Here is a 27,770-nt window from a genome sequence, read left to right as displayed (position 1 = left end):
GTCCAAAATGCTTTATTCTTTGTAATCTGATCGGCCTTCACTATCTTTGGGGGAGCAGGAGCTGCTAATTCAGGCAGCACTAGGGCTTGGTGGCAGGGAAGCTAGGCTAAGTGACCTGCCCTCCCTGTCTGGGTGGGTAAACTGTCCCATAGTGAAGCCCTGTGAGCATCTGTAGCCCCCCTCCCAGTACTGCACCTTAATAACAACCCGACTAGCAGGACTCGAGGGTCCTACAGGGATCAGGAATTTTCTTGCTGCCTTGGTTGATGACTTCCAGCTGTCCCATCATGTCAGGTAATGAATTCATCCCACAAGCAGTGATGATGGCCAGTTGCTGGGGTGGCTCTGCCACCATGGAGTTGCTGATCTCATGGGGCTGACCAGCAATCAACAAACAATGCTAAGGACTCAGGCCAGCTCTGCAAGGGGATGCCAGGCAGCACGCTGCAGGCGGGCTCTGGGCCGTGCTCTGAAGACACACGACTGACCTTTTAAATTATCAAGCAGTGTGTTACCTAGTTAAAAATAGCCTGGTGGCTTAGAACATAAAATGAGGTCTGTTCACCCCCCCACCCCCCAAGCCCAGCTCCAAGAACTACTGTCATGAAGACCTGCGTCTTTGTCGCCATTAGCCCGTATCTGTCACAGAAAATCAGACTGAAGCATATACAGGGCATTTTCTTCCCCTCTCAGTTCTTGTAATTTGTTTATAACACGAACCTTTTGCTCTGACTACAGTGAAATCTTTTACTTTGCTGTTGGTTGATGTTGAAATACTGGCAAAAACAATTTATACTGTAAGTGATTCTCTGAGTTTTCTCTAGAATCAGTGACCAGACCTTTGGAAGGAATTGGAACTGAAATGTCATTTCCCAAAGCTAGCTACCTGGCAGGGAGCACTGCAAGGGACATCCCGCAGCCTGGCTTCCTTTACTCAGTGTGGCCAAGTTCAGCAGCAGGCAGGGCTTGCTGCATTCCCTCTGCTGTGTTGTGCTGTGTTGTTCAGAAACACTCCTTCCAGTGACTGTTTCACCTGGGGTCCCTGGGAGTCACCTTCAAGTTCTCTAGTGTCTGAGAATCAGTCCTGGGGCTGCAGGCTCGACGTCTGTTGGCTGGATATAGAGTTCCAGGTCAGAGGCAGCACTTTGAGGGGGCTGCCCCACCGGCTGCATTGTGCTCAGGGTTGCTCAGGAGATGTGCCTGCCCCAGGCTCCTTGGTGGGCTTGCCCTTGGTCCTCAGGAGTCCAAATTTCATTGGAACTGATCTGGTGGTGGATCATTTTTCATTTACTCTGACCTGGCTGGGGCACAGGCTTTTATTCTAAATAGTTCTGCCTTCAGCTCAGGGAAATTCTATCCCACTGTCTTTCTCCTTTCCTGATATCTTCTTTCCTCTTGAAACTTCTGTTACATGTTATTAGTCTTCCAGCTGATTCTTCCATGTCTCTTGATGTTTCTCTTTTATTTCTCACATTTGGTTTTTGGATGTTTTTACTTTTTTTTTAATGTTTGAAAAATTGAGCAATAACTGACATACAAAGAAACACATAAGTATGCAAGCAGATGTACATGCTGATGTAACCAAGTCTCCTGTTACATGTAGAGCATCGCTGTTGCCTCCTAGATTCTCAGCTTGTGCACCTCCCCCATCCCAGAGCAAGCACTGCAGTAATTTCAATCCCACTCATTAATTTTGCCTTTTCTGGAGTTTGGGGTCTGTGAGCAGAGCTGCTCTGAACCCCATATACTCGTCTTCTTTGACTGTCTGTCTTGAGTGGGTACCTGGCAGGGAGTAGCTGGGCCTAGAGCTGGGTGCGAACATGCTGAGGCTTCTCCAAGGCTTGTGCCACATGCATTTTCAACAGCCTCATGTGTAGAGGGCTCAACTTCCCTGCTATCCAGCGGCTGGAAAGATCTTTTTTATTTTACCCTGCTGGTGGGTGTGAGTGGGATCTTGCGGTTGTAATTGGCGTTTTCCTGGTGACTTAGAGTGTGCTTACATGTGCTTATTGGCCATTTCTGGCTCTTCTTTTGTGACATATGGTCTTTTTTTTATTATCGGGTTACAGGAGTTTATCTGTATTCTGGATCTGAGTCCCACGTCAAGTACATGTGTTGGGAATAATAATTTTTCCCATTGGTGGCTTGACTTTTGTTTTCTTAAATAAATCATCGTTTTTGATGAGTGGAGCTTGTTTCCATGTTATTATCTACATTAAACATGAACTTTTTGTGCTTAATGTTTCATTGGATTATGAGATATCTTATTTTTTAAACATTGAGCTTTAATTTGCAAGAGGTTTTTCTTGATTGTTACTTTTTAAGTAGAAAGTTGGTCTTATTTATGTGTGCCAGCCTCTTGGATCCGTATGAGGACATGAACTAGATGTTTTTGAAGTGGCCTTTGTCCCTGAATTATTTGTTTTTCTGGGATCAGCCATTCTGAGGATTTCTCTTGGCATTTTTTTGCTCTGTTGGTAACCATGATGTCTATTCCCACTTTTGCATGGAGAGGCTGACAAGGATTTGGAGGGGGGCGGAGCTGGTGGGAAGGAGAATACCTAAATGGGTATAGCGCCACTTGGGACAGAATTCCTTAACCACATGACTGATCATGATCCCAGGACCCCTCCCCCCGCACCCCGGATTGGTTGAGGTCTGGCTTTTTGTCCTTCAGGGTGTTTCTGAAGGACCCCAGGGGACTTGGCCTGTTTCATTTCAGCTTTGATTTCTCTCTCCATCTGTCCAAATGCACCTCTTTTGTCTTCCTGGAACTCCTCGAAGTTCCCCATTCCATGTTCAGTTGTTTTTATATTTCTCTGGGAATTCTCCTGGTGGGAGGGCCAGGTATGTATTCTGTGGGGTGTGTGGCCCTCTTGGACCAGGACAGAGGTGACACTGAGGGTCATGTGCTCAGGCAGGAGGAGAAGGCTGCACTTGGGGCCTTTGGAAGTGAGGATTATCTGTGAGATGAAGTTGGAAGTAGCAGAGTGCTTACAGTTTGTTCTGAGTGCACTGTTTTGAGAATCCATAGGTGGATTTTAGGAATGGAAAGGCCAAGATCCAGGCTGCTGGGGCGGACAAAGTGAGGGCATGGGTGGTTGCAGGTAAGGGTGGTGGGGAGACACTGTAGCCTATGGGTTGGGGTGTTAGAGGGTGTTGGGCACAGGTGGCCCAGGCCTAGGAGATTTGCGTGCCCTGTCTTCTAGCACTGTCATGGGCTTGACTGGGACTCTGGTCTTCATTCACTGCTTTCACCTCTGACCTCTTTCATGGTTTTCTGGTTCTTATCTGCTGTGGTCATGAATGCATCCTCAGAGTTGTGTATAAATTCTTTGTATACTCCATCAGTGAATGTGTAGGTTTCAGGGCTTTCAATGTTTTTAGAAAAGAAGTACGTGAGCATTGCAGTGGCTTTTGAGATGTCTCTGGCTCCTGGAGACCTTTTTTGATGAGCTCCTTGTGCAGTGCAGGACTCCTCCAGGTTGGTCCTCCCCCTCAGTTGTACTCCCTGAGCAAAAAGAGGCAGCCTGGTTGGCCCTGCCCAGGATTACCTGGCTCTGTGGGAGAGCATGGAGGTGTCCCTCTCAGCTGCGTGTGTCTCTCTAGGACCGGAAGCTCACCAAGCTGGAGCGACAGCGGTTTAAGGAGGAGGCCGAGATGCTAAAGGGCCTGCAGCACCCCAATATTGTGCGCTTCTACGACTTCTGGGAGTCCAGTGCCAAGGGGAAGCGGTGCATTGTGCTGGTGACTGAGCTGATGACCTCAGGGACACTGAAGACGTGAGTGTGCCTCCTGGCTCACTGGTTGGGGCCTCAGGGTGGGCTTGGCCCAGGGCGCAGGGCTCGTGATGGCTTGGGCGATCCTAGTTGGCATGTGGCCAGCACGCCTCCCTTATAAGTGTCTCTTTTTGGGTGATAAGTACATGGCTCCCAGCAATGGGAAACCCTTCCCCACATGAGTAGCTGGTGAGCTGCACCCCTGCAGGTACCTGAAGCGGTTTAAGGTGATGAAGCCTAAGGTGCTACGCAGCTGGTGCCGGCAGATCCTGAAGGGGCTACTGTTCCTGCACACCAGAACGCCCCCCATCATCCACCGGGACCTTAAGTGTGACAACATCTTCATCACTGGACCCACTGGCTCTGTGAAGATTGGCGACTTGGGCCTGGCCACCCTCAAGAGAGCATCCTTTGCTAAGAGTGTTATAGGTAAGCCCGCCTATCTACAGCCCCTTGGCCCCCTGAGCTAAGCTGTGGCCCTGCATGGCCTGTGTGGGTCAGGGCTTGAACTGGCTGGTGCCTGTGAGTCTCTGGGTACTCAGGAGCAGGAAGGAGGAAACAGAGGGATGTGGGGATTCTGTGATTGGCGACGCTGGTGTTGGTCTTGGCAGGTGTGGAGGCAACACCCAGGCTGTCGGGCCCATGGAAGGCTCCCTGGGGTGTTTGGGCTGGAGTGAGCAAGCTTTGGGTCTGTGTGTGGGCCCTGGGGGCTGAGGGATCCCCTGTGGGTGCTGGTTTACTGGCCATTTTTGCCTCTGTGTATCTTATCCTCCTTTGAGAAGCTACCCAGTTCGTAGCTGCCTTTCATAGTAGAGATGGTACGTCTGGTGTCCTGTATGCTGGCTCCAGGTGGGGTCCTGGCATATATAGTGGGCGCTATGTGTCCACCAGGTCCAGGCCCTAGGCAGGGGTCCTTCCCAGCTTTGCAAAGAGAGCGCTTGGAGGGGCTGTAGACATTGAGCTGCAGGGCCTGAATGCTCCAGGTGTGGCTCCGGAAGCCATCCCAGAGATAGCCGTGTAAACATTTTGATGATCCCACTATGTGCTTTTTAACACAATAGTTAGTTCATGCTATTTCCCATCTGTTGTTTTAAAAAACTGGGACATTTTGAAAATCTTCCAAAGTCAAAGGAGACATTAAAAGCAGCTCATTGAAGTAGATGCCCCTTTTCTTTACATTCAGCTTGACAGATGCTCAGACCTATTTTTATGAAAGGATTGTGTGATTTTTAAAGTAAAAGTTTGTTACAGAAAAATTTAAAAACCTGGACCAGTGTAACTAAAGAAGAAAATCAGCCATAACCCCATCTGCCAGACGAGTCATTTTGGTCTGTGCTTGTGGTTTTGTATAGATGAGGTCAGCATGTACATGCAGTGTATATTTTGTTTATTTTACTCAGTGCATTGTAAGTCTTCATGTCTTTAAAAATTCAGAATGAACATTATTTTAAAATCTTTTGTGCTTTGAATGTGTGAGTAGTTCCGTTCCCACCTTAAACCTCCGAAGTACATGCCAAGTAAATGGCACCTCCCCAGCCACCCTCAGATCGTTGTGTGTGCTGCCTGACACTCTGCTGTGTGGTGTGTCTGTCTGGGGATATTTGGGCCTTCCTGGGTTTTTGCAATTTAAGCAGCTTTGTGATGACCACAAGTTTTTGTCTGCTTTGGGCTATCTGGGCCTGTGCCAGGAGGGTGTGCTGACTGGGGTTCTGCCTTCCCGATGAAAGGCACCTTCAGCATTTTGGGCATAGACTCAGTTTCTGGGAAGTAATAGTCTCCCACCTCTGTGGACTGATCCAACTCAGACTTAGGAGGGCACGGGAGGAACTTTCCGGAACCTCTGTCTGCAGAGTACTTCCGTTTGAATCAGGATTTCAGGACCAATGGCATAGCTTGTGGATGGGGGAGGAGGCGTGGGGCTCTGAGGGGCCCAGGGTGCTTCCAGGCCTATGACAACCAACCCTGCATGTGTTGTTCCTGGGCACAGGTACTCCTGAGTTCATGGCACCTGAGATGTACGAGGAACACTATGATGAGTCGGTGGACGTCTATGCCTTTGGGATGTGTATGCTGGAGATGGCCACCTCGGAGTACCCCTACTCGGAGTGCCAGAACGCTGCCCAGATCTACAGGAAGGTCACTTGTGTGAGTGCCCTGGCCACTGCATTGGGCTGTGTGTCCCAGCCGGACTCTGTGTGCCTTCATGAAATCCTCCTAACAGCTGTGTGAGGAAAGGAAAGAGGCCATTTCACAGATGAGGAGATGGGGGGTGATTGCTCAAGTCTCTGAGGTATTAGTAGAACCCACACAACAGTAGTAATAACATAGGTTCTGGGGGTGGTGCTTGGAGGTGATGATCAGGGTTTCATAGTGCTGCAAAGCTGGGGCCCCTGCTAGGTGCCCAGGTTGCCTGTCTTCAGAACCCCTTTTCTGGGGGCCACTGGCTTTTCTGTCTTTCAGTATGTCCCCAGGATTTAATTGGACAGATCATTCTGTCCTCCCTATGCAGCTGTCCTCCCTGGTTGGGAACTCAGAGGGAGTGTCCAAGGCAGGGTAGCTGGACTGTGGCTTTTCTGGGCCCTGGTTCATCACTGTCCTTCTCCGCCCATAGCACTTGACCACATGGTTCCCAAGGCTTGGCTTTGTTACCCTAGACCCTGGTACACCCTCACTGCTTCTGCACAAGGGGCCTGGTTCTTGCCACCCTTGTCCTGCCCTCCTCCCTGAAGGTCATTGCTCATCTCCTTTGATTCTTAATTCTGAGTTAACAGTCACTTGTTTGCTCTGAGCCCCTCCTATGTACCACCGAGGCTTTGAGGTGGGAGGGCAGGATCCTTGGCTGGTGGCACTTGTGAGTGCAGGTCAGAGGCCCACAGATAGATGTGTAGTTCCCAGTGGTGCTGGCAGGATAGGGTTGTGGGCAGTGTTCTCCGGTGGGTGGGGGGACCTGAGGAAGGTCAGGACTTCACTTGCAGGCCTTGGTGGTACCAGTGCTGGGGTGCAGGAGATGCAGCCTGAAGACTGTTGTTCTGGTTTATCTGCTGGCCTGAGGGAGACAGGAACTGAGCCTCCTGGGCACATACTCCTCAGCCACCAGCCCCACTGCCCCTGTTTAGGCCCCAGGAAACAGGGCACAGCCCAGGTCCCAAGGCCGTATGTTGCCTGCATTGGTTTGGGTAGAGCAAAGCTCAGCCCCACCCTGCCTTCCCAGGGAATCCAGTTGGGAGTGTGTTCTCTGATCCTCAGAGTGTCCTTCTTTCAGTGAAATCCTTGTGTTCCTGCTGGCCCCTCACTGTGCTCTCACATGCTGGTCCAGCCTCTGACACGTGTCCCTGCCCCAGAGTCTGGTAGGGTCACTGTGCCCTCGGCTTTCAGCTGTCCTGACTCCATGTTTGTGAGCCCCTTCAAAAAGGCACCTTGTTCTTATGGCACGTTCTTCACCAGCTTTGGGGTCGTCAGTCTTTCAGAGATTTAAATGACAGTGTGTTCATAGTTTCTCAGACCACCAACCCCATAAGTTTCCTCCTGGCATAATCAAACCTCTTCTTCTGTTGGCTTCAGTGGAAAGGCCCTGGGGTCTCATTAACAAGGGGAAACCTTTGGCTGCTTCTAAGTCCCAGGGTTCTGCCTGCTGCAGACTTCCCTGCATGTTGGGCACAATATGGCCCCTGTTGGTTACAGGCATGGGTCCCGGGGATCAGGAGTTTGGTAGGTACATTGGGGCCACACCTCCGTTTGTGGGAGTTGCTGTGGATCCTGCACTTCTGGTCTGTCCCCAGGCTGTGGATGGGCCTCCCTCTTCCTGCCATCCCTCATTGTGGGAAAATGTATGCTTCCCATTGTGTACATGAAAAAAGAAATCAGGACAGGCCTCTGAAGGTGGAGTTTTGCTAAAAGAAGATGACAATTGAGCCCTCAGCATGTTTAAAATGTTTAAAAACCTCCCTCTCCCAATAGATTACAAATAAACTCTGTCATCTGACCCCTGCTTCTGGAATCCCTTTGGTCTGCTGGTTCTGCTTCCGCCATATCATAGCCAGATGGCTGAGCAGTGGCCGCCCCTCCCTGGCACCCTGTTTAGTGTGGATGCTTGGCCACACCATGGCACCTGAAAGTCCTCTGGTATGGGTAATGGCTGTGGAACTGAGTGGCAGAACTGCATGACATGGACTGTGCAAAGCCTTCAAGCAGCCAGACCTTAGAAGTCAACCCCACTGTGGCCACAGTGGGGCCAGTCTCTGGTGGCCCTTGGCCAACAACAATGACCACACAGATAGTGCTCCTAGCATTCTTGAGTAGAGGTGTAGTAAGAAGGGCCAAGCTGTTGGGACAGTTCCTCTTCTATCCGCTGAGACCCTCCAGGTGGCATTGGAGGCCCTGGCTTACCAGGTGCGGCCTCGAACAGATCCACTCTGTCCCACCCTCCTCCTCTGTACAGCAGAGTGAGTGAGCATCTCCTAGTCTGTCTTCCTCAAACCTCACGACTGTACGCCACCTATCCCCCAAGCCTCTGTGCTTCCTGCATTTTCTCCTGAAGTGGTTAGTGTGCAGTGTGCAAGAAGCAGACACCTTGGAGAGGCCAGTTCTGTGTCAGGTGATTTTGCTCATCCATCTTCAGGGCATCAAGCCAGCCAGCTTTGAGAAAGTGCACGATCCAGAAATCAAGGAGATTATTGGGGAGTGTATCTGCAAAAACAAGGAAGAGAGGTGAGTTCTGGGCAGTGCTGGGTCTGGGGCGTTTCTCCTGCTGAAGTCGGTTCAGCTGGCCTCCAAAGAGCTTCAAGTGATAGACAGGCTGCTTCAGGTCACGGGTGTCCTGGATACCAGCAAGCCTGCCAGGCTGTCAGTGGGCAGCCCCTGGAACATGCTCCCTGACTTTGGGGATCATTCTGGGGCAAGGAGGCTCCTGGGGCCTTGCTCTCTCCCTTGTTGCTTTTTCTCTGTGTTGTCCTTGGTGGGCACATATATTCCCCCCAGCCTGCAGGACAATCCCATGCCCAGGCTTTCCGATTCATCTTGTCCTTAACTCTAGGTTGCATAGTCCCTTCACCTATATCTAACCTACCCCATTCTCCCCTGTGGGTTATCATGTTCAAATCAGAGGTTCCACCAAAACCAGCCCTCACCTCCTCAGGTGGTCAGGGCCCTGCCTTCCTCAGCTGGTCAGCCAGGAAACTGGGCTTGTGTTCTGAGCTTCCCTCCCTCCTCTCCCTTCCCTCCCTCCTCCTTGCTTCTTCCCCCTGCCCCTCCTCTCCAGCCCATCCCCCACTCTCCCCATTTTTCCTCTTCTTCTCCCCCTACCTTTTCCTCGCCCCTTCACGTGCCCTTCTGGCCCCTGCATACCCACACATGGCCACCCTGATCACTGTCCTCAGCACTGATCACTTTCCTTTTCCATAGCCATCATCACTTAGGCAGGGGCCCTGTCCTGATTCCTGGGCCTTCTTTCCTGCCCTGCAGGTTTTATTTTTTAAGAAAAAAAATTTTTAAATTGTTAAATGTAACCCAAATTAGAAAAGTATAGAATAACCATGTAGAGCCAAAGAACCATCAGAGCAGATCTTGTGAGACTGCCTCCCAGACCAGGACTTACAGAGAGCCCAGGGGCCCTATAGCATTTGTTGACGTCATTGAGGGTTTCCTCACCTGGCTGTCCCCCTCTCATTTAAAGTAGCTGTCCACAGGGGGTGGGCTACTGGAGCTTGCAGCCCATGGTGACCACAGATTTAACCCTGGGAAGAAGTCAGGCCTGAGACAGTGCATGGAACCATTCGTGCTGGAGACAGGAACTAAACTAGGGACATGGCTTTGGGGCCAGAGTGGTTACCAAAGCAATACCCACATAGCCGTACCTTCCCTTCCCTAGGTGCCTTCTGAAAATCCCCTGAAAATGGGCTTATAGACACTTCCAGGTCCAGTTCAGTCTTACTTGCAGCCAGGTATCTTTGTGACGACTGAGCTCACCAGGCCCTCAGCAGGCCTGTGTCTGTATGGCAGAATCTGGTTTAAAATTCTTTCCTGGATTCTCTGAGTCTTTTACTGTGGGCATGTTTTCTTTCAAAGAAAAGTCCTAAATACTACCCAGTGAGGTTTGTCCAGAACTAATTTTCCTTTCCTTTTCTGGGTGTTAAGGAATGCACATGTAAGCTGTCATGTGCCCCCTGGAGGGCACAGCTTGCTCAGCAGGTAGTACAGTCACAACTTTCTAGAGGGGGCTGGGTGGGTTGCGGCTTAGCACCTGTGTCCAGGGTCTCCCCAGCAGGTGTGCCTCTCATTCTCCCCTTCCCTAGGTATGAGATCAAGGACTTGCTCAGTCATGCCTTCTTTGCGGAGGACACGGGTGTGAGGGTGGAGCTGGCTGAGGAAGACCATGGCAGGAAGTCCACCATTGCCCTGCGGCTCTGGGTTGAGGACCCCAAGAAACTGAAGGGCAAGCCCAAGGACAACGGGGCCATAGAGTTCACCTTTGATCTGGAGAGGGAGACACCAGATGACGTGGCACAGGAGATGGTAACGTGATGCTTGCTTACGGTGGGTGGTGGGTAGGCCAAGGCAAATCATGGCACACACCTTGGAAGCCTGTGGTTTCCAAAGATTGGATCAAAGTCGGAAGGGGTATGTATGTGGTCCTCAGTGAGAGGGCAGTTTAAAAGGAGGACTGTTCATTGAATGTGTCTGTAAAGGACAACATAGGTTGGAACACCCCCCACACCCCCCCGCTACACAGATTAGGCTGTCTGCTCAGAAACCATACAGAGAGGGGCCCAGGGACTGGTATATCAGGAAAGGCCCAGTTTAGACCAGATTCTTGCTGACTGCATAAATGTGGGCCTTCGAGTTTGGATTTTGGTTTCGTTTTATTTTTGAGGGGCCCATAGAGCCCAGCAGGAGTAGGAGCGTAGGGGATGCTCAGTGTAGCAGAGGGAGAAAAGGTACACAAGAGAAATTACTGAGACACTGATTTTTACTGGAAAAACTGAGCAAAAGTAAAAATCAGCATGTTTATTGCAGGAGAGCAAGCGCTTGGCTGCGCCTGTCATAACCATAGAAAGTACACTCCCCTTTTCTTTTTTTATATGAACCTTTTAGTGAATGTAGTGCCTCTGTCAAAAATGTACATAAGTCACAAGAATATGACCGACAGATTCTTCATAGCTGGATTCCTTGGACCTGGGTGGGTGTAAACAGTAGGAAGTGGACCGTGGTGCTGGAGGGTGGGCTGGAAGAGGTGGAGGGAGGCCACCTGTGCAGGCTTTTGTGGCCAGCAGATCCACCTCTGCTTCTCTAGGTCCATCTCAGATGCTGAAGCTGAGGCTGGCATCCCATGTGAGGTGTGGGAGCCATAGACTGAGAGTCAGTCAGTGGGTTCAGCAGGGCCCAGACATATGGCGGGTGAAGGGTACGGACCACGGGACTTGGTGTGGGTAGTGCAGCAGGTCAGCGTGGAATGGAACAGGCCAGTTAGGGTACAGCCTTCCATTGGACAGTGGCCTGTGCCCTGATTTATCTGGCATGTGTAAGTGGGCTAGATGTTCCTCCTGATGGTCTGGAGCCCAGGTCAGGACCACTGCATACCTTCCAAGCTGCTGGTCACATCCCTGGGCCCAGAAGCAGGCACATCTGCTGTAAGTGAATTTAATGGGTTGTTCAGCTCCATGCTTCCAGGAGGATTTTCTGATGACCTTGTGTGACGTGCTGTTGAAGTACTATATGTTTACTGAGAGTTGTGTTAATTGCCAGCACGGTGGTACTGTGAGTGTAGCACTGCCATTTCTCTTTATGCTGCGACACCATGGTCTCTTCCTGCTTTTTGCTGAAATTTAAAGCACAAGCATAAGTAATGAGTGAGGTGATGTGCAGGCCAGTAGCCTGTGAGCTAAGGTTCTGGAGTACAGGTTGTGTGCAGAGTGTCCCGGAGTGACCTTTGGGGCTGGGGGACCTGGTTAGCAGTGCATGCTGACCAGGTAGTAGGAGAAAGGGGGACGGCACCCTGTGGAAATGAGGTGGGTCCCTGGGGCAGCCTCAAGTTGGTTATGTCCCTCTGGGCTACTGAAGTAAGGGCCAGTGCTAGCAGTTCAGGAAGCACGAGTGGAGAGCAGCGCTCCCATCCCCTGTGAGCATTGTGCCTGGTCTGTGGCTATGAGGGCACCAGGAGAACTTTCCTGCCTCCAGAAGGGACTTGGAATTCAGTGGGAGCCAAGTGAGGTGAAATGTGCAATGACAGGAGGACAATGGGCACTTTCACAGTGGGATTCCATGTGGTGGTGCTTATCAGCACTATCTGTGCCTCAGCTCATCAGTAGCCTCCTCTGGCTCAGGGTTTTCAGATCCAGTCACTTTCCTGAGACCTGCCCACCCTCCCTAGAGGACTCACCTCAACCTAGAATGCCCAGCTTTTTCTGCAGCAGAGTAACCCTCTGCCCTACCCCAGGCCTATCCTCACAAGTCCTGGCACTTCGCTGGACTGGAGGGCAGGTGGTGTCTCCACCAGTTCACAGTGGAGGGCCCAGGGCCCAGTGTCTCATCCTTCCCTTTTTTGTTGCCTTCCCCCTTCCTCTATCTCTTTCAAAAGTGACTTTTCATGTGGAACATCCTCCATGCGGTACAGTAGCCATTGTAGGAGAGGTCACATCACTATGTTCAGTTAAAGGATAAAAATAAAACAACATGTCCCTACCACTCTGCTTAGAAAGCAGAAGGAGTTCAGTGCTTTGGAGCTGCCCGTGATGAGCTGAAAGTGGCCCTCAGCAGGGTCTTTATCTTGTGTGAGTGCCACTCACTGGCCACTACCTCTGGCTCCTGGCTGGGCCTTGTGGTTAGTGCTGGGTCCTACAACTCTGACCTCCCCCCCACCCATCCTTAAACACTGGAGCCAAACTCAATGGTCTGGGGCCCTCCTTCTCTTTTGGTCCTGATAGCAGTCCCTGGCCTCTCCTGGGCCATCACTAGACCATCACTGGGCCAGGTGCCTAGACTCTGAGGAGGCTTACTGCCCCTGGCTGCTCTTTAGGGCAGTCACGTACCCACAGCTTTAATTCAACACACATACTTCTTCAAAACTTTAAGTAACAGAGACAGCCATGAATGAAACAAGGTTGGTTATCATAAACGGCGGATAATTTCTCAGGGAAATTCAGAGGAGAGGGATGTCACCATACCATGGGCCTGGGTTGTAGAATGATGTCTGGGCTGCCTTGTTTTTAACAGCCAAGGTCATTGAGTGTTAGGTGTGGAAGATGTTCCAGAACCTGATGAGGCCTCCAGAGGGTGGGAGGAAGGTAGGTGGGACAGCTTTCTTTTCTCCCTTTAATCTACATCTGAAGTCTCCTCCCAGCAGGTCCTGTAGGTGAGGGTGGTGAACACATGCAGGCGTGGATCAGAATGATGATACTCTGGGGGCTGAGAGAAGGGTGGGTTTTCTGGGACCTGGGCTGGCTCCGATATGTTAGTATAGACATCCAGGGGAGGTCGGGGGAGTTGGGGCCCAGACCAGGGGGTTCTTGAGTCCGAGGTGCCAGCCCTCTGTTTTCACAGCTTCCAGATAATGGGACATTCCACTGTGGCATAGAATGTGGCTAAATTCTTCTCTGTTTGGGAAAAAATAGAAGAAACACCTTGGAGGGGTGCTGGGAGTGGGGGCTGGGGATTGTGTCTGTGAAGACAGAGACAGAAAGAAAAATGGGTCATGGACAAAAAATAGAAGCGGCAGACAGGAGTCTCTGTGGGCACCTTATTTTCAGTGGCCTCTGATTAGGTTGCCATGTCGGACCTGCTGGGCAGCTAGTGGTGCTGACCCTAAGCTCAGCCGCTCGCTCTTGCTCTGGCTACACGAGTGGCCCTGCTCATGCCTCTGCCTTCCTGGGCTGAGCCTGGCAGGGCCTTGAGTCAGCATGGTTCATCCTGCCAGTCATCTTCTGAAATGAATTTTTGAAGTAATCTCAAACTTACAGAAAAGTTGAAAATGTGCGACAAAGAACCATTTGAGATGACATGACAGCAGCCTGATACCCTATGAACCCGAATACACACTGTGTCTGTTTCCCACAGACAAGGACTTTTCCTACAAAGCTGCTCGGGCAGTCAGAACCAGAAGGCATCCTGGCCGTACTCAGGGCCCTCAATTGTCCGTGACACCTTCATGGCCAGAGTGCCAATCAGGGTTGAGTCTATCTTCAGCAGTCCTTCCATGAAGGATGCAGCAGGCCTGCCACCTTGCTCAGCTCCCTCTCAGTCCATCCGTGCGTCTGTAGGAATGTTGGGCATAGACTAGCCCACCAAAGATGCTCCCCGTGATCACATGATTGAGGGGTATTGCCAGGGGTCTCCAAATGCAGTCATAATTAATAACTTTTGTGGGGAGTTTCCTTGGAACTATGCGAATGTCTCAGTTTCACTGAATTTTCCATTTATTACTCTCTGTGGACTCATGGTTTGGTTTTATTAAGTAGGTTGTATGCTCCATTGATGAGTTACCTATCACTGTGCAAAAGTGACCCAATGCCATACTGTACACACACAGTCTCCTCCAGTCTCTGAGGTCAGGAATTTTGCAGTGGCTTAGCAGGCACTTTGAGATCAAGGCCCTTCATGAGGTGTGGTCAGGGCTGGCCTGGCCTGGTAAGGCTGACCAGGGCACACTCAGCAGGCTGCTGGTGGGAGACTTAGTTTCTAGCCAGGTGGGTTTTTCCTCAAGGCCACTTATGATGTGGCATCATGTGAACAAGTGATCCATCCATAGAAGGGAGAGAGAGAGAGAGACAGATGATAGAGATATTGAGACAGAAAAAGACATGGATACTGAGAAACAGACTGAGACACAGGCTGAGAGACAGAGAGATACTGAGAGAGACAGACAAATGGAGAGACACAGACAGGGAGAGACAGAGACTGAGACTGAGAAAGACAGAGCAAGAGAGACAGAAGTAGAAACAGATTGAGACAGACAGACTGAGACAAAATAAGAGAGCGACTCAGCAATACAGACTTGAAGACAGATAGCAAGAGGGACAGGGAGAGACAGAATGCGCATATGTATGTGTCCACCGCACCCCCACTCCCCGCCCCCGACCTTGTAATTCATACTAGCAGGGACACCCATTACTCCTCCCACCACAGATCACATGTGTTTCTCTTGTGTGCATTTGTGGACATGTCCTTTAAACATTATGGTGTCACTGTGTATTTTGATGCTCAGAATGTCAGATTTGGCCAGGGCTTGGCCCTGGGTGCTGGCTTCCTTGTCTTCCTGTTTGTCTGTCATTCTCCAAGTGCATTCTCACTTTCTGGCACAAGGAGATGTCCAGTCCCCCTCGTTCTGTCCCTGTTGACCTGAACATGCTGTTTCATGGCGATCCTGCCATCTTAGTGTCCAAGTTCCAGTGCTGCGTGTGCTGTTGGTCATGGTTGCCTCAGGCCTGTTCAGTGGTTGGTTCAGAAGCACACCTGTTTTGTACGTTGTTGCCATATGCACATGTGCTCATGGCAACATCTGCGTGTATTTGTCTGTTGTGAGTTTACACAATTCCTGACCACTGCAAGGTTCCTTCTCTAGTTTTTTCCCTTTCATGTGGGGATCCCATGTGACAGAAGCCTCTGGCCTCCTCTATTTTGTGGTTTGGCCACAGTTATCCTTGGAGAGAGCTGTGATGTTTCCTGGGGAGCCTCAGCTCCTTTACAAATTCCCTCAAATGCTCTGTTGGGCAAATTGGGTTCAGAATCTTGCCAGGCATGGTACACACCTTCCTGATCTCAAGTTAAAGAATGTGCCTTTTTCCCTGGCCTCCATGACTTCTCAGAGAATGCTGAGGACAGTGTGGGCCACTGATCCCTGTCCCTGTCCCTGAGCACACAGATTTAGCCAGGACTGATTTCCGATTCCCCACCCTCAGGCAACCCTAGTATGGGGATCTAGGATGCTCCCAAGGCACCACCCTGGGGTGGGAGGCAGATTAGGGTCCCCTCTGTCCCTTCTGTTACTCAGCCCATGTTAAGAGCGCCTGCTGTGTCGTTGGTGTTCCAGGAGCTGGGCCAGTGCATATTCACATGGTCACTCTTGTGGATTTAGTCAGTGGCTGGAAGGACACATCCATCCTTATGGAAGGATGAGAATGTCCCTGAAAGACAGGGGCGAGTGGCCCAGAAGAGGTAACTTTTAGCAGAGACCACAAGAGTGGTAGGTGGGAGTGCAGGCACCAAGGTATACCCGGCAATGGGATGTGCAGGTAGGGATAGTCCCAGTAACAACAGGTGACTGACTCCCTTTGCAGATCGAGTCAGGGTTCTTCCATGAGAGTGATGTGAAGATCGTGGCCAAGTCTATTCGTGACCGTGTGGCATTGATCCAGTGGCGGCGAGAGAGGATCTGGCCAGCATTGCAGCCCCAGGAACAGCGAGACCCAGGCAGCCCTGACAAGGCCAGGGGCCCGCACGCTCCCCTGCAGGTCCAGGTGACCTACCATGCACAGGTTGGACTGCTAGAGCCCGAGGAGCCTGAGGCTGACCAGCACCTCCTTCCTACTGTGCTGCCGGCCAGCGCCACCTCTCTGGCCTGTGAGTATTGCTCTCTCCACGTGCCTACCCCAGCTCATATTGCAGGTATGGATGATTGGTGTGGGTGAATGTTCCTCCAGGGCGAGTGTTGGGAGCATCCCTGATGTTGGACAGAGATCTTACCAGAGAGATTTATGGCTTGCTGAAGTCCAGCTTCTCAGGACAGGTGCGGACAGATGTGGAGGCAGACCCAGAACCTCCTGTGCCCTGAGGCAGCAGGGACAGAGTGGCTTAATTGGCCACTTACCCTGCCTGGAAGATACTAGTCCTGGCCACATGGGGCACCTGAGGACTCTTTCTTATCCTGAGCTTAGCATAGCACCTGGGCCCAGTAGGGGCATCTGTGCCAGAACACCAGTGCCTTGAGGCTTCCAGTGGCCACAGGTTGAGCAGTCATGCTGCTCTGACCTTTGTCTCTAGGAGCGTCCATCCCCTAGGTAATCTCCCTTCTAGTGCTGAACCTTCGAGACCACTTGTCTACTTCCCAGGGAGTGTTATTAATAGGCGGTGGGATCGCTTTGCACCTGGTTTTATCTCAGACCACTGGAAGAGAGAATCCAGTGTTTTCCATGAGTCGAGGCAGAAAAGTGTCCTGCCTTTGCCCTCAGTGTCCCAAAAAACCGCAGCTGCAAGCTGTGGATGGAGGCTGTTCTGTCCGTTGCCTATTCTGTCTGTGAATAAGCACAGAGAATTTCAGGTCCAAGCAACCTGCCCAGGCCACCTTTTCAGGTTGTTCATGTGGAAAGACTGAAATAGTATGTTTGAATAAATTTAATAGGAATATCCTTCATTTATCATTAAAATAGCTGAACGTTCTTCAGAGTTGGCTATTTAAATTAAAACCAGTGGCTGGCCATCACTTTGAGACAGTTTGCTTACTGTTTACTTCCTTCCAACCTGCTCAAGTTTCCTTTGGAGAATAAAATCACTGCATCATTGCATTCCATTTCCTGATAAACCAAAAAAGAATAAAGAATGTAAACTTTTTATAGAAAAAGTTACTACACACTTTACAAACGTGATTGTTGTCTGAACAATTTCTCAGATATAGGAATTAAGAAATTTTCTCTTGTCGCTCTTCGAAGAGACACAGTCTGAGACCTAGAATGTGCTCTGCTGTGGTCAGATGTCATGATGCAGGATCGACTTACTGTATATACTAACAGGTTCAACAGATGAGTTCAGTTCAAGGTGGTCATTCTGTCTTCAAACAGACCCCTCACTGTGCAGCTCAGAAGGATTCTGTACGTTTTATGCAGCGGCCACACTTTTCTACCATGAGAAATAAATGTTTTATGGGTAAAACATTTTTACCCCTTTATTGTAATTTTTTTTAAGTAGGTAATATATTCACATCATATGAAATTCAAAAAGTCCAAGGGGTGTACAGCAAAAATCAGTTAATATTTCTCCTTAGAGGCTACTGATGTTATCTGTCTTTTAATGTTGACTTCTGGAGATAGCCTACACATGTAATTATTTACATGCACCAGTGTACACATGTACACACACAAGCATGCAACACACACACACACACACACACATGCACACATATCCCTTTTTCTCCCTCCATTCCACAACCCACAGAACCTTGCACTCCCTCAACACCTTGCTCTGGGTTCGAACAGAAAGCCTGTGTGCAGTTGTCTCTCTGGTCACAGTGCCTGTAGGTGGCTGGACCATGCTGTGCTTCATAAAGGTGAGCTGATGAGGATGCCAGTCAGCACACATGTCACCAGAGAAAGGACCTGGTCTTAGGTAACAAGACGGGCAAACACAGGCACTTTCATATGTTAGAAGGTACAGCAAACATATTTTCTGTTAACTGCCCACCATGGTCCAGATCAAGGTCGATGAAAGGGCTTGGTCTAGCGCCTGAGACTATAAGAATATAATTTGTCAATAGGTTTAAAAGCAATTTTTAAAATTAATTTTTAATTATATATGTCACCAGAGAAACTTGTCAAGTCTGTACCCATTCTTATGTCTTTACTCTGTCTCTGTTTCTGTCTCTCTGACTCTGTCTGTCTTTTTCTTTATCTCTGTCTCTCTCCTGCATGCATGTTCTCTCTATCTCTGTATCTTCTTTGTCTGTCTCTTCTCTCTCTGTCTCAGCTTCTCTCCTTTCTCTGTGTAAGTGGAAATCACTACCAGACACATCATTAAAAATCAGACACTTGTCTAATTGGTTTGCACAATCAAACCTCAGCATTCTTATATCTTCCTAGGTTAAAACAAGTTCTAATCAGCTCTGGGGGAAAATTATTTTGCTGCAAAACTGACGAAATTCCCTTTTTACTTTGTTTTAAATGCAAATGGACACTATGCTGACAATCTGAAAGTTGGCTCCTTATAGAAGTAGCTTGGTGTTCATAGTTGACATATTTTAATGTTTGTGTAGATTTTGGAATCTGGAAGCAGTAAACCATGAGTGCCATTTCAAATAGGTTTTTGTTTTTCCTACTTTACTGACATGGTCACACAGGTGACCTGTCTTCTAGGTGCATTAGGTCAGATGAGTCTGCGGGCTGTGCAAGTCCTGTCTTGCCCACCCCCCATCCCTCCCCACCATGTGTGTGGGCAGCTCTGCCCACTGTGGCTGGTCTCACTGGCCATGCTGTGCTGACTGTGGGTGGGGTAATGGAGCCTCTGAGTTTCCTCTCACAGGCTCTCTGCAGGGTAGGGGCCTCGTCAGCCCCATTTCCAACTGTGTTAGACCCAGCCCAAGATGTGAGGGGCCAGATTTGGACCCAGATTTCCCTGCTTCAGGCTCTTTTTCAAGGTAAGTAAAGGTGGTCAGGATCCTGGAACTCCCTCCCCTTGTAAAACACAGATAATAATTGTTACCTCCATATGACTGGAGCTTTTCCTAACTTGAACACCCTGTCAGCCTCCTGAGACCCCTCAGGCCTTCAAATAGCTGAATGAGGGCTCACTTTCAAGTATAGGTCAGTGCCATGTGAGGTCCCTGTCTCAGCCATGGTGGAAGTGGCTGACCTGCCTACCTGCCTATGAGAACTGTGTGAGGTGCCCCCCTGGGATCTGTGGTGGCTCATGACGAGCACCTCCCCCCCAACCTTCCAGGCATCAAGCAGTATGGGTGGGCTGCCAGGACCACCTCTGGGTGGTGCAGTTAGCCCCCATATTGCTCTATAGCCGATTGTGTAAAATGACACACGTTCATTAATTACATGACCTAGAAACACAACCAAGTCTTTGTTTTGCAGAAGAAAACATGGACAAGCCAACTGTTTGTGTGTGAGCCCACGTTTGCGTTCCCTACGCCTTGTGTGGAATGCAGTGGGAGTGACGTTTGGGGTGCCCACTCTGAGCCATGCCTTTGTCCTTCCCAGCTGACAGCACATTCGACAGCGGGCAGGGCTCCACTGTGTACTCGGACTCACAGAGCAGCCAGCAGAGTGTGGTGCTGGGCTCGCTGGTGGATGCAGCACCACCCACTGCCCAGAGTGTGTGCAGCCCCCCTGTGAGCATGAGCGATGGGCCCGTCCTGCCACATAGCCTGCCCTCACTGGGAGCCTACCAGCAGCCTGTTGCGGTGAGTTAGCTTGGCTCTCGAGCCAGAGACCCCGTTGGAGCCTGTGATGGACCAGCCAGGCTATGCTGGCCTGTGGTCAGTTCCTAGCCAGGCAAAAACTGGCCCACAGGAAGTCCATCCTTGTTGATAACTGCAAGGCTGCAGGCTGGAGCAGCCTGTGACCTACCTTGAGAGACCTGCTTGGAGAGAAAACACAGAGCACAGAGCCCAATGACATGCAGTGCTTGCAAAGCTGTGATAAGCTGGAAGGGCCCTACACTCAGACTGGTACAAAGGTGACAGAAAAACATCATTCATAATAATGAAAGCTTTGATTTTGTCTGTGTCCAGCTTCTCTGAGGTGGTAGCACCTCTCCACTGGGTATTATGCTGCTGTTTGAAGTTAGAGATATGGGAGTAATGTTTGGGAAGGAGGATTGAAAGGTCTCATGCTTATACCTGAGAAATAATTTCTAAGCCTAATAGGTTAAATGGAAATTGCTAGATGAGGACACCACATTTGACATTTATTTGTCAATTGCTTACTTCTCAGCTCCAAGCAGTCAGAGAAGTTGCCCTTGAGGTGGATGTTGGAGTGAGATCCAGAGGAAGAGTTAGATCCCCTGGTCCCAAAAGCAGGTCAGGGCCGGTGCCCTTTCCCAAGGGAGCTGCTTCTGCCTGGTACTCCAGTTACCCTGGACTTTCACTGGCACTCTCTCTTGCTGGGCCACCCTTCTGGGCTTCGTAGACTTTTTGGCCACCTCTGTCTCTTCTTCCTTCCCTGTTGTCCACTCAAGTTGAGAAAGTCTCTTTAGAAAAACAGTTGAAGTTTGCCTCTATTGATCAGAGTCAAAACTAGCAATTTGTATTTACAGTTTTGCTCACCTCACTAAATGAAGTGAAATAGTTTTAAAAGGCAAGAAAAGCTTCTTGAGGAAAAGGCTACTTGTTGCTCAGAGTGACATTTCTTAGTTTTGGGTTCACCTGTTCTCTGGAGCTGAGCCAGAACCTTGATCTGGCTCTTGTCCTTTCCAGGCTCAGGATCAGGGTGTTCCTGGCCCACAGTGTGCTGTCCGTATGTTCCAGCAGCACCCTCCTATACCAGCTTCCGTTCCCAGACTGGGAAGCTTGAGCACAGGGAGGTCAAGGGCCAGCTGACTAGATGTCTCTGCCAGAGCACTTTCTCCTACGTCTTGCCTATTTATGTGAAAATAGCTTGGACAAAAGGGGGACTGGAGGGAGTCCCTAGGGTATACCCAGGACTCCTGGAGAGAGTGGTGGTGATGTGCCCCAGTGAAGAGTGGAGGGGTTGGGAGCAGAACCACTTCTGGGGACTCTTGTGCTCAAACGTGAGGGCTCATGTCTGTGGTCCCATTTCTCTCCTAATGGCTGAGTCACTGGAGACCCCAGCTCCGTGGAGTCTCCAGCTCATGTTTCTGTATTCTGGGAGCTTATTTACATATATGTGTGTTACATAGTACTGTAGACAAGAAGCATATGCATTCGTATCTTACCCCATAGAGTGTTATAACAAGTGTTTTCCCACGGTTCCATAAAGCCCTTATAATGATTTTTTTCTTACAGTTGCGTAATATTCTGTGGAGCTGATGTTTCAGAATGTTCCCTGATTAGGAATTGTGGCCATTCTTGGCTCAGGGGCCACCATTTCTTGCTTCTGCCAGTTCATGTTCCTAGGAAAAGTGTCCCTGGCAGGATGATGGGCATGGGGAATGAGAGACAGCTCTCTGGGGATGTTAAGTGTGTTGCTGGGTGGGGGTCTTTGAGGCAGCTGCTGAGCGTGGCCTCTGGCACCCTCTGCAGCCTGGCCTGTCAGTGGGCTCCATCCCGCCCCCCACCCGTGCTCCACTCCCACAGCAGCATTTCCCGGAGCCGGCCATGAGCTTTGCCCCAGTGCCGACTGGGCCGGGCCAGCCTAGGCCCTCTGTCCGCCAGGTGAGTGCAGATTGGTTCTCTTTAATGGCCACCATCGGTGCTTCAGTCTCCCCTGACTGCGTCTTGGCTGGCCTGGGCCTGGGGTGCAGATGGGAGTTGGGGCGGGTCTCTCACATCTATGGAGTTCACAACCCATGGCACTTGGGGGGGGGGGCACTCACACCTGGTTCTCCCAGACCTGCACATCCTGGGCTCCCGGCTGGGTGTCTTTGTGTGTGTAAATGTGCGCGTGCTCATTGAGTTTCTCTGTCATGTCTAAGCATCTAGGGTATCTCAGCATGATGCTGGTCTAAGAGAAGCCCTCTCTCTTCCTTCAGCCTCCTCCACTGGCCCAAACAGTGCCCCTGTCACAGGTCCTGGCGTCACAGCCTGTGGGCTCTCTCCAACCAGTGGCCCCCCATCTGTCTTCATACCTGGCTCCGACATCGCAGGTGGCCTCAGCTCAACTGAAGCCCCTCCAGATGCCACCGGTGTCCCTGCAGCCACTTGCTCAAGTCCCTCAGCAGGTATGTCCTTCCTCCTTCCCTCTGTGTCTGTCTCGCGTGCACTAGGACAGACAAAGTTTACTGCAGAGTTAGGTCAGAGGAAGCAGAGCAGAACTGTGAACACACAGCTACAGTCACTGTCTGTCCTTGGAGCCATCTGAGGCCATGCTAACCATGGCTTCTTGCAGGTAGGGGTTGGGGTGCGGCAGGCATGGCAAGACTAGTGACACTTGATAGCACATGTTTGGTGCCTAGGCTTATTCCATTTATGGTCATGGGGATGGCTTTCACCTCATGGATCCTTTCACAGTGTGTCTTGGGGGCTGTGATGGGAAGTACCACTTTATGAGCTAGGTGTGAGTGCCCTGCAATCACTCCACCCGCCCCCCCCTGCCCCGCCCGCAGAAAGTTCTTACCTGTTAGCTGTTACTTGTTATTTCGTCTTGTCTTCATCATGTGTTAGAGTTACTTTAACTGTGTAGTTAAACCACCACCTTACTTGTTGGCGGTTGTGGCATTTAGTTGCTTTTCAAATACACAGAAGTTGATTTGGCAGCGTATTTTCGCTGATGTTTCATATGCCTGCCATCAGAAAGACTTTATTTTAAAGAGAGAACCGTCAGAGAATCTGCTGAGGTGTTTGAAGTGCAGAATCCATGAGGTCACCAGACATGGAAACTTTGGGAGCGTCCACTGTGAGGAGATACTGCCCTCCCCCAGGCCATGTGGCTTGGCCAGCAGTGGGGCTTGGAGATATGATTTCCTTGAAAAAACTAGACAAAGAATTTGGTCTCAGTGTGAATTTATACAGATTAGGGTGAATCAAGCAAAGTAATTTCAGGTGTTTGGGGCCTGTCTGATGGCTCTCACTGTCTTAGCCTTTTTGAATGAAAACATGCTGAAGTCACTACTGTAACTGCTCGTATCTGAGCTATCTCAGCTGTCCTCTGAACCACCTGTGGGTCCCTCCATGGTGACCAAAGGGATCGTTCTTGTTCCCCATGCCCTTCTGAGCATTCTGTGTTTTCTTCTCTGGTTGAACATATCATATACTTGGTTCCATTTAAATTGGGTTTACATTTGGGTTCCCTTGGCAGCAGCTGCCTAGAAGTGTTTCAGGGGTGGAACCTGCAGGGGATGTGGTTGTTCTTGCCTGGGGCAGACATGCCTCTGGTGGGGCTAAGCCCCAGTGGGGCTGACATGCTGATGTCTCTTTCAGATGCCTCCACTTCCTGTCATCCCCCCTGTTGCTCCGCTGGCTTCAATCGACAGCCTCCCTACAGCCCTCTCTGACCTGCCGGCTGCCAGCGGGTCCGCTGTGCCTCCCCCTTCTCAGTATTTCTCTCCAGCTGTCATCTTGCCAAGCCTCCCGCTCAACACCGCCACCCCCCTGCCTGCGTCACCAGCCCTGCCTCTGCAGGCAGTCAAGCTGCCCCACCCTACTGGGGCACCTCTGGCCATGCCGTGCCGGACCATTGTGCCAAACGTGGCAGCCACCGCCACTGCCATCCCTCTGCTGGCTGTGGCCCCACAGGGGGTGGCCGCCCTGTCCATTCATCCTGCCATGGCCCAGCTTCCAGCCCAGCCTGTGTTCCAGGCAGCCTTTCCACAGATGGTGCCCAGCGATGTCCCGCCTTCTCCCCTTCACACAGCACAGACTGTGAGGGCTGCCCCTCCACAGCCTGTGCCCCCTACGCTGCCACAGCCCCACCAACCAAGTATTGCCCACCTTCCCGAGCAGACTGCTCCAGCAGCTGGGGTAGGGAGCCAGGTAATTAATTTACCTGCCAGGTAAGGCCCGCCCAGGTGGCACTGGGAGACCCAGAGATGCAAGAGGTCTGTAGGCCTCTGTTCCTTCTCAGCACTTTGGCTAGGGGGCGCGGGCAGAGTGGGGATGGGAGAGTAGGCAGCACCATCCCGCAGCCTTGGCTTCTCATCTGGTATGGGAGTGTTTGCTGCCTCCTCTCACCCCCAGCGTGTGTCAGAAGCTGCGGGAATCAGGATGGCCAAAGGCTCCCTTATGGGCCTTTTCCAAGGGTCAGTAGCAGCTGCTTGTAGGAGAGGGTTCCCAGACATGCCAGATATCATGGCACCTGCCCTCACCTAAGTGGGGCCTGGCAGCCTCTGTGCAGCTGTGTTAGGCCCTCTTTGAGCACTAGAGAGGCTAACACTGTCCATCTTGTCACCTGTCAAAATGAGGCATATGGATCACTCACATGTCAGCAGCTAGAAAATGGGGCACCAGGGCTTGGAGTGTGTGTGGAGGCGGGGAGGTGTCTGTCAATTCTGGGCCAGGTAGTCCTCAGGGCATGTGGCTGCTGGTTCCCAGGTAGTTATGGCAGACAAGGATGATGTCTCATAGGCGGGGATCTTTGGCTGCTTACTGTGCTGAAAGTGAAGGGGAAAGGGACACTTGCTCTGTCAGCTGGTCAAGGCCTTCGTGGCTCCACACACCTATACAGATGCTACGTGTTTTAGAGCACCAGGGCTGTTATCCAACCTTGTATGAAGAGAAGAATGACATGGGGGACTCTAACCTGGTATGACCCTCTCACCTGGCCCCACCCTGGCTCTAACCCTCAGTAGCCCTGTGCTTGTAGGCATTGTCCTTTGCCTTTTAAAGCTCAGGTTCCTCCCCTATAAGGTAGGGCTGACACCCCTTTTAGATTCTGTCAGGAAGATTCATCCCAAAGCTTTCAAGGGTACCAGGTGCCCCCAGCTGTTGGGCCCCTTACTCCACTTTGGACTAAGACCCCATGTCCTGAGTGTACACAGATGCTCCTGGATGTATTTCTTGTCTGATTTCCAGAGGGATTTGTACTTAGAGTAGGAAGGGACAGTTTCTATTGACTAACAGGGTGGTGTTTGTTTAAATATGGGCAGGAGGAGGCACAGCAGTCCAGTGCCCTGACTGAGTGCCTGCACAGCCCATCACTCAGAGTAACACCCACTCATGGGTCAGGGTTATTTAAAGAAAGTCAAGGCCTGCTTGGAGGCTCAGGGATCTGTTGTGTCAGGGCCTGGACTGACACCTTGTTGTCAGTGTTGGTGGGACACATCATTGGCACTGGGTCATTTGCTCAGCCTGTGGCTGGAGAAGGTGCTGTGCAGTCAGTGTTCACTGGCCAGGCAGACCTGCACACTGCCTGGCCAATGGAGGGTCTAGCTTTATTGATGGGCTGGGCTGGCTTCCCCACAGGCTTCCCTGTGTGCCAATCAGTCTTATGCCAGCACGCCCAGCAGCAAGTTGTTTCATTTCTGACCTCCACCCTGAACTGGGGCAGGATAGAGTCTCCTGCACTTTCAGTTTTGGGCCTTCTTTCTCCTTGTCAGTGTTTCCACTGAGAGCTTTTAAAGAGAACAATAAGGAGTCAGGCCCACTGCCCAGGTTGCCCATGGAAGACCAAGGTCCAGGGCCTCTTCTTCAGGAAGCAGGGGTCAGGGCCAGGTGCCTTAGTGGCCCTGCAGTTGGTGCTGAGTGATCATACTTAAGGTTTCTTAGCCTGACTCAGAGGTGTGTATGTAAAGTGTGGTTTTAGGTTAGATTTTGTACGAGTGGGGACCTGAGAATGTCCATTCTTGTTTGTTTCTGATAAACATGTGTACAAACATGGCTAGAACTTGCTGGTGGGGGTTGTGGGCTCATTGAAGGGGAATGCTGTGACACCTGCACCCCAGGTATTCTCACCTGTGTGGACAGAGAAGCACTTGCTTTGCCCCAGGATGCCCATGGCCCCTCAAGGATGGTGATGGCATCCTGACTTGCATCCTTGTCGTCTGTGCCCCAGATCCTGCTTGGCCACCCACCTCCATATGCTGTGGATGTCACTGCCCAGGTCCCCACGGTGCCCACTCCAGCCACCATCCTCTCCCCTCCTGTGCCTGAAGTGTTGCCGCCTGTTGTCCCCGAGCTCCTGCCTCAGCTCCCTGGCTCCCTGGCCCCCACAATGGTGGCTACTGCTCAGAGCTTGCCTGTCCAGACCACTACGCTCCTGCCACCTGCTAACCTGCCACTGCCTAGTGGGCCTGGAATCTCCAGCTCCTGCCCGGCTGTCCAGCTGACTGTGGAGCCAGCCCCTGAGGTGTGTGCCCTCCCCTCCAGGGCTAGGTCCCCAGCGTGTCACTGTAATACCTGGCCCCACCATCACAGCAGCCCCCCTTCATGATGACCTTGGGTCTCAGCCCTAGAAGTCGGGTTGCTCTGGGGAAAGTGGAAGCATGTGCCCTGGGACAACCACAGGTGTTGTTCTTATCTTCCTCCACTGTCCCCAGATGTCACATTTTCCTTCAAATGCACATCCTGGTGGAAGGTGTAATTTTTACACTTGGCTTTAGAGTGCTTTCCCTCATAGGTGATGGGACAGCCTGCGACAAGCCTTCCTGGGTCCATGTGTTCCCTCACAAGGATGGTCAAAGTGGGTTAGCATTTGGAAAGAGAAGGGCTCCAGCTTTTAGGATTCTGCTCCAACAAGATAAAAACTTCACACCCACCATTCTACATGGTCTCCTTGCTGTAGTCAGAAGGGAGTGGTTAGTGGGCTGGGTCACAGAGGTGGGAAGATAGCAGGCTGCAGGTAGCTGTGCCCTTAGGGAGCAAATGTGACCCATCCTCTTTCCTGTGGTTTTTATTTCAGGAGCAGGACAAGCAGCCCAGCCTCCTGCAGAACTGTGAGAGGTAATGGCTCAGCGGGGAAGGAGACAGCATGGGTCCTCATGCCAACTCAGCCTGCCTGCTGCCATGTCACAGGGATCCTGTCTTGCTTTGCCCTCATGTGTCAGGGCTTCTAACAATATTACCAGTTTGAAGCCTGGCCTAGTGGAGCTTTGGGAAGTTCCTCTGGGGTTTTTGTTGGCAGTTGTTGAAATTTGGTTGTTAGATGTTCCCAGCTGTGTTCTGGGTCCTCGTGCCAGGCTATGGTGCCGAGGATGTTCCAGAGGGGAGAGGCGTGGACAGAGTCAGCAGGTCAGGGGGCTAGGGGGGAGGCTGGAAGGGCATGACAGAGTTCAGCCCACACCCTGGGTTCCTTGGTGCCTCAGCTGTCGGGTACCTATAGTCTTCCAGTCATGAGGCAGGCATGCTATGTTTGGGAGGGAACTAGTTATAGGAAGTTACCCTGCGTCCCACCCACTGGTGCATCAGCACCAAACTTGCCACTCTGCAAACTCTCCTCCAATCCTGCCACAGCTCCAAATAGTTGACATGTTCCTATTGTTGCACAGATAAGGAAACTGAGGCATGGGAGAGGATTGTTTCTTAATCCTGATGTTTACCATAAGAATGTTGGGCCTGCTTCACTGGTCAGGAGGCTGAGAGTGCCAAGGTCCCGGGTCCGAAAGCCCATGCGTCCCCCATAACCTCAGTACACCCAGGACAGGGAGAAGGGGCTGTGGGCTTGGAGGTTTCTCTGCTGGGAATGGGTTTTCCAGCTGACTACACTCAGATTCTAAAGCTTCTGGCAATTTCCTGAA

General features: G+C 51.1%; 1 protein-coding gene across 16 annotated transcripts in view; it reads left to right on the top strand.

The window, feature by feature from the left end:
- The window catches only part of WNK2 (WNK lysine deficient protein kinase 2), a 105,618-nt gene that overhangs the window by 28,889 nt on the left and 48,959 nt on the right, over nt 1–27,770 (top strand). For 13 of the 16 annotated variants that reach the window (XR_001594568.2, XM_036239078.1, XM_016126023.2 and 10 more), the window contains 12 exons: nt 3,610–3,782; nt 3,988–4,208; nt 5,767–5,924; nt 8,398–8,486; nt 10,070–10,289; nt 16,046–16,328; nt 19,682–19,884; nt 21,685–21,816; nt 22,134–22,322; nt 23,521–24,072; nt 26,090–26,383; nt 26,936–26,976. Coding sequence is in view for 15 of the 16 variants with exons in the window: in XM_036239078.1 (XP_036094971.1) it covers nt 3,610–3,782; nt 3,988–4,208; nt 5,767–5,924; nt 8,398–8,486; nt 10,070–10,289; nt 16,046–16,328; nt 19,682–19,884; nt 21,685–21,816; nt 22,134–22,322; nt 23,521–24,072; nt 26,090–26,383; nt 26,936–26,976 (2,555 nt within the window). In the remaining variant the exon portion in view is untranslated. The remainder of the gene's footprint in view (nt 1–3,609; nt 3,783–3,987; nt 4,209–5,766; nt 5,925–8,397; nt 8,487–10,069; nt 10,290–16,045; nt 16,329–19,681; nt 19,885–21,684; nt 21,817–22,133; nt 22,323–23,520; nt 24,073–26,089; nt 26,384–26,935; nt 26,977–27,770) is intronic. The other 3 variants (XM_016126018.2, XM_036239077.1, XM_016126026.2) reach the window with 3 other exon arrangements.

This window comes from Rousettus aegyptiacus, unplaced genomic scaffold (assembly GCF_014176215.1).
Source record: "Rousettus aegyptiacus isolate mRouAeg1 unplaced genomic scaffold, mRouAeg1.p scaffold_m13_p_3, whole genome shotgun sequence".
Taxonomy (NCBI): domain Eukaryota; kingdom Metazoa; phylum Chordata; class Mammalia; order Chiroptera; family Pteropodidae; genus Rousettus; species Rousettus aegyptiacus.
The sequence above is the reverse complement of the archived record's forward strand: the minus strand, read 5'-3'. Positions and strand labels throughout refer to the sequence as shown.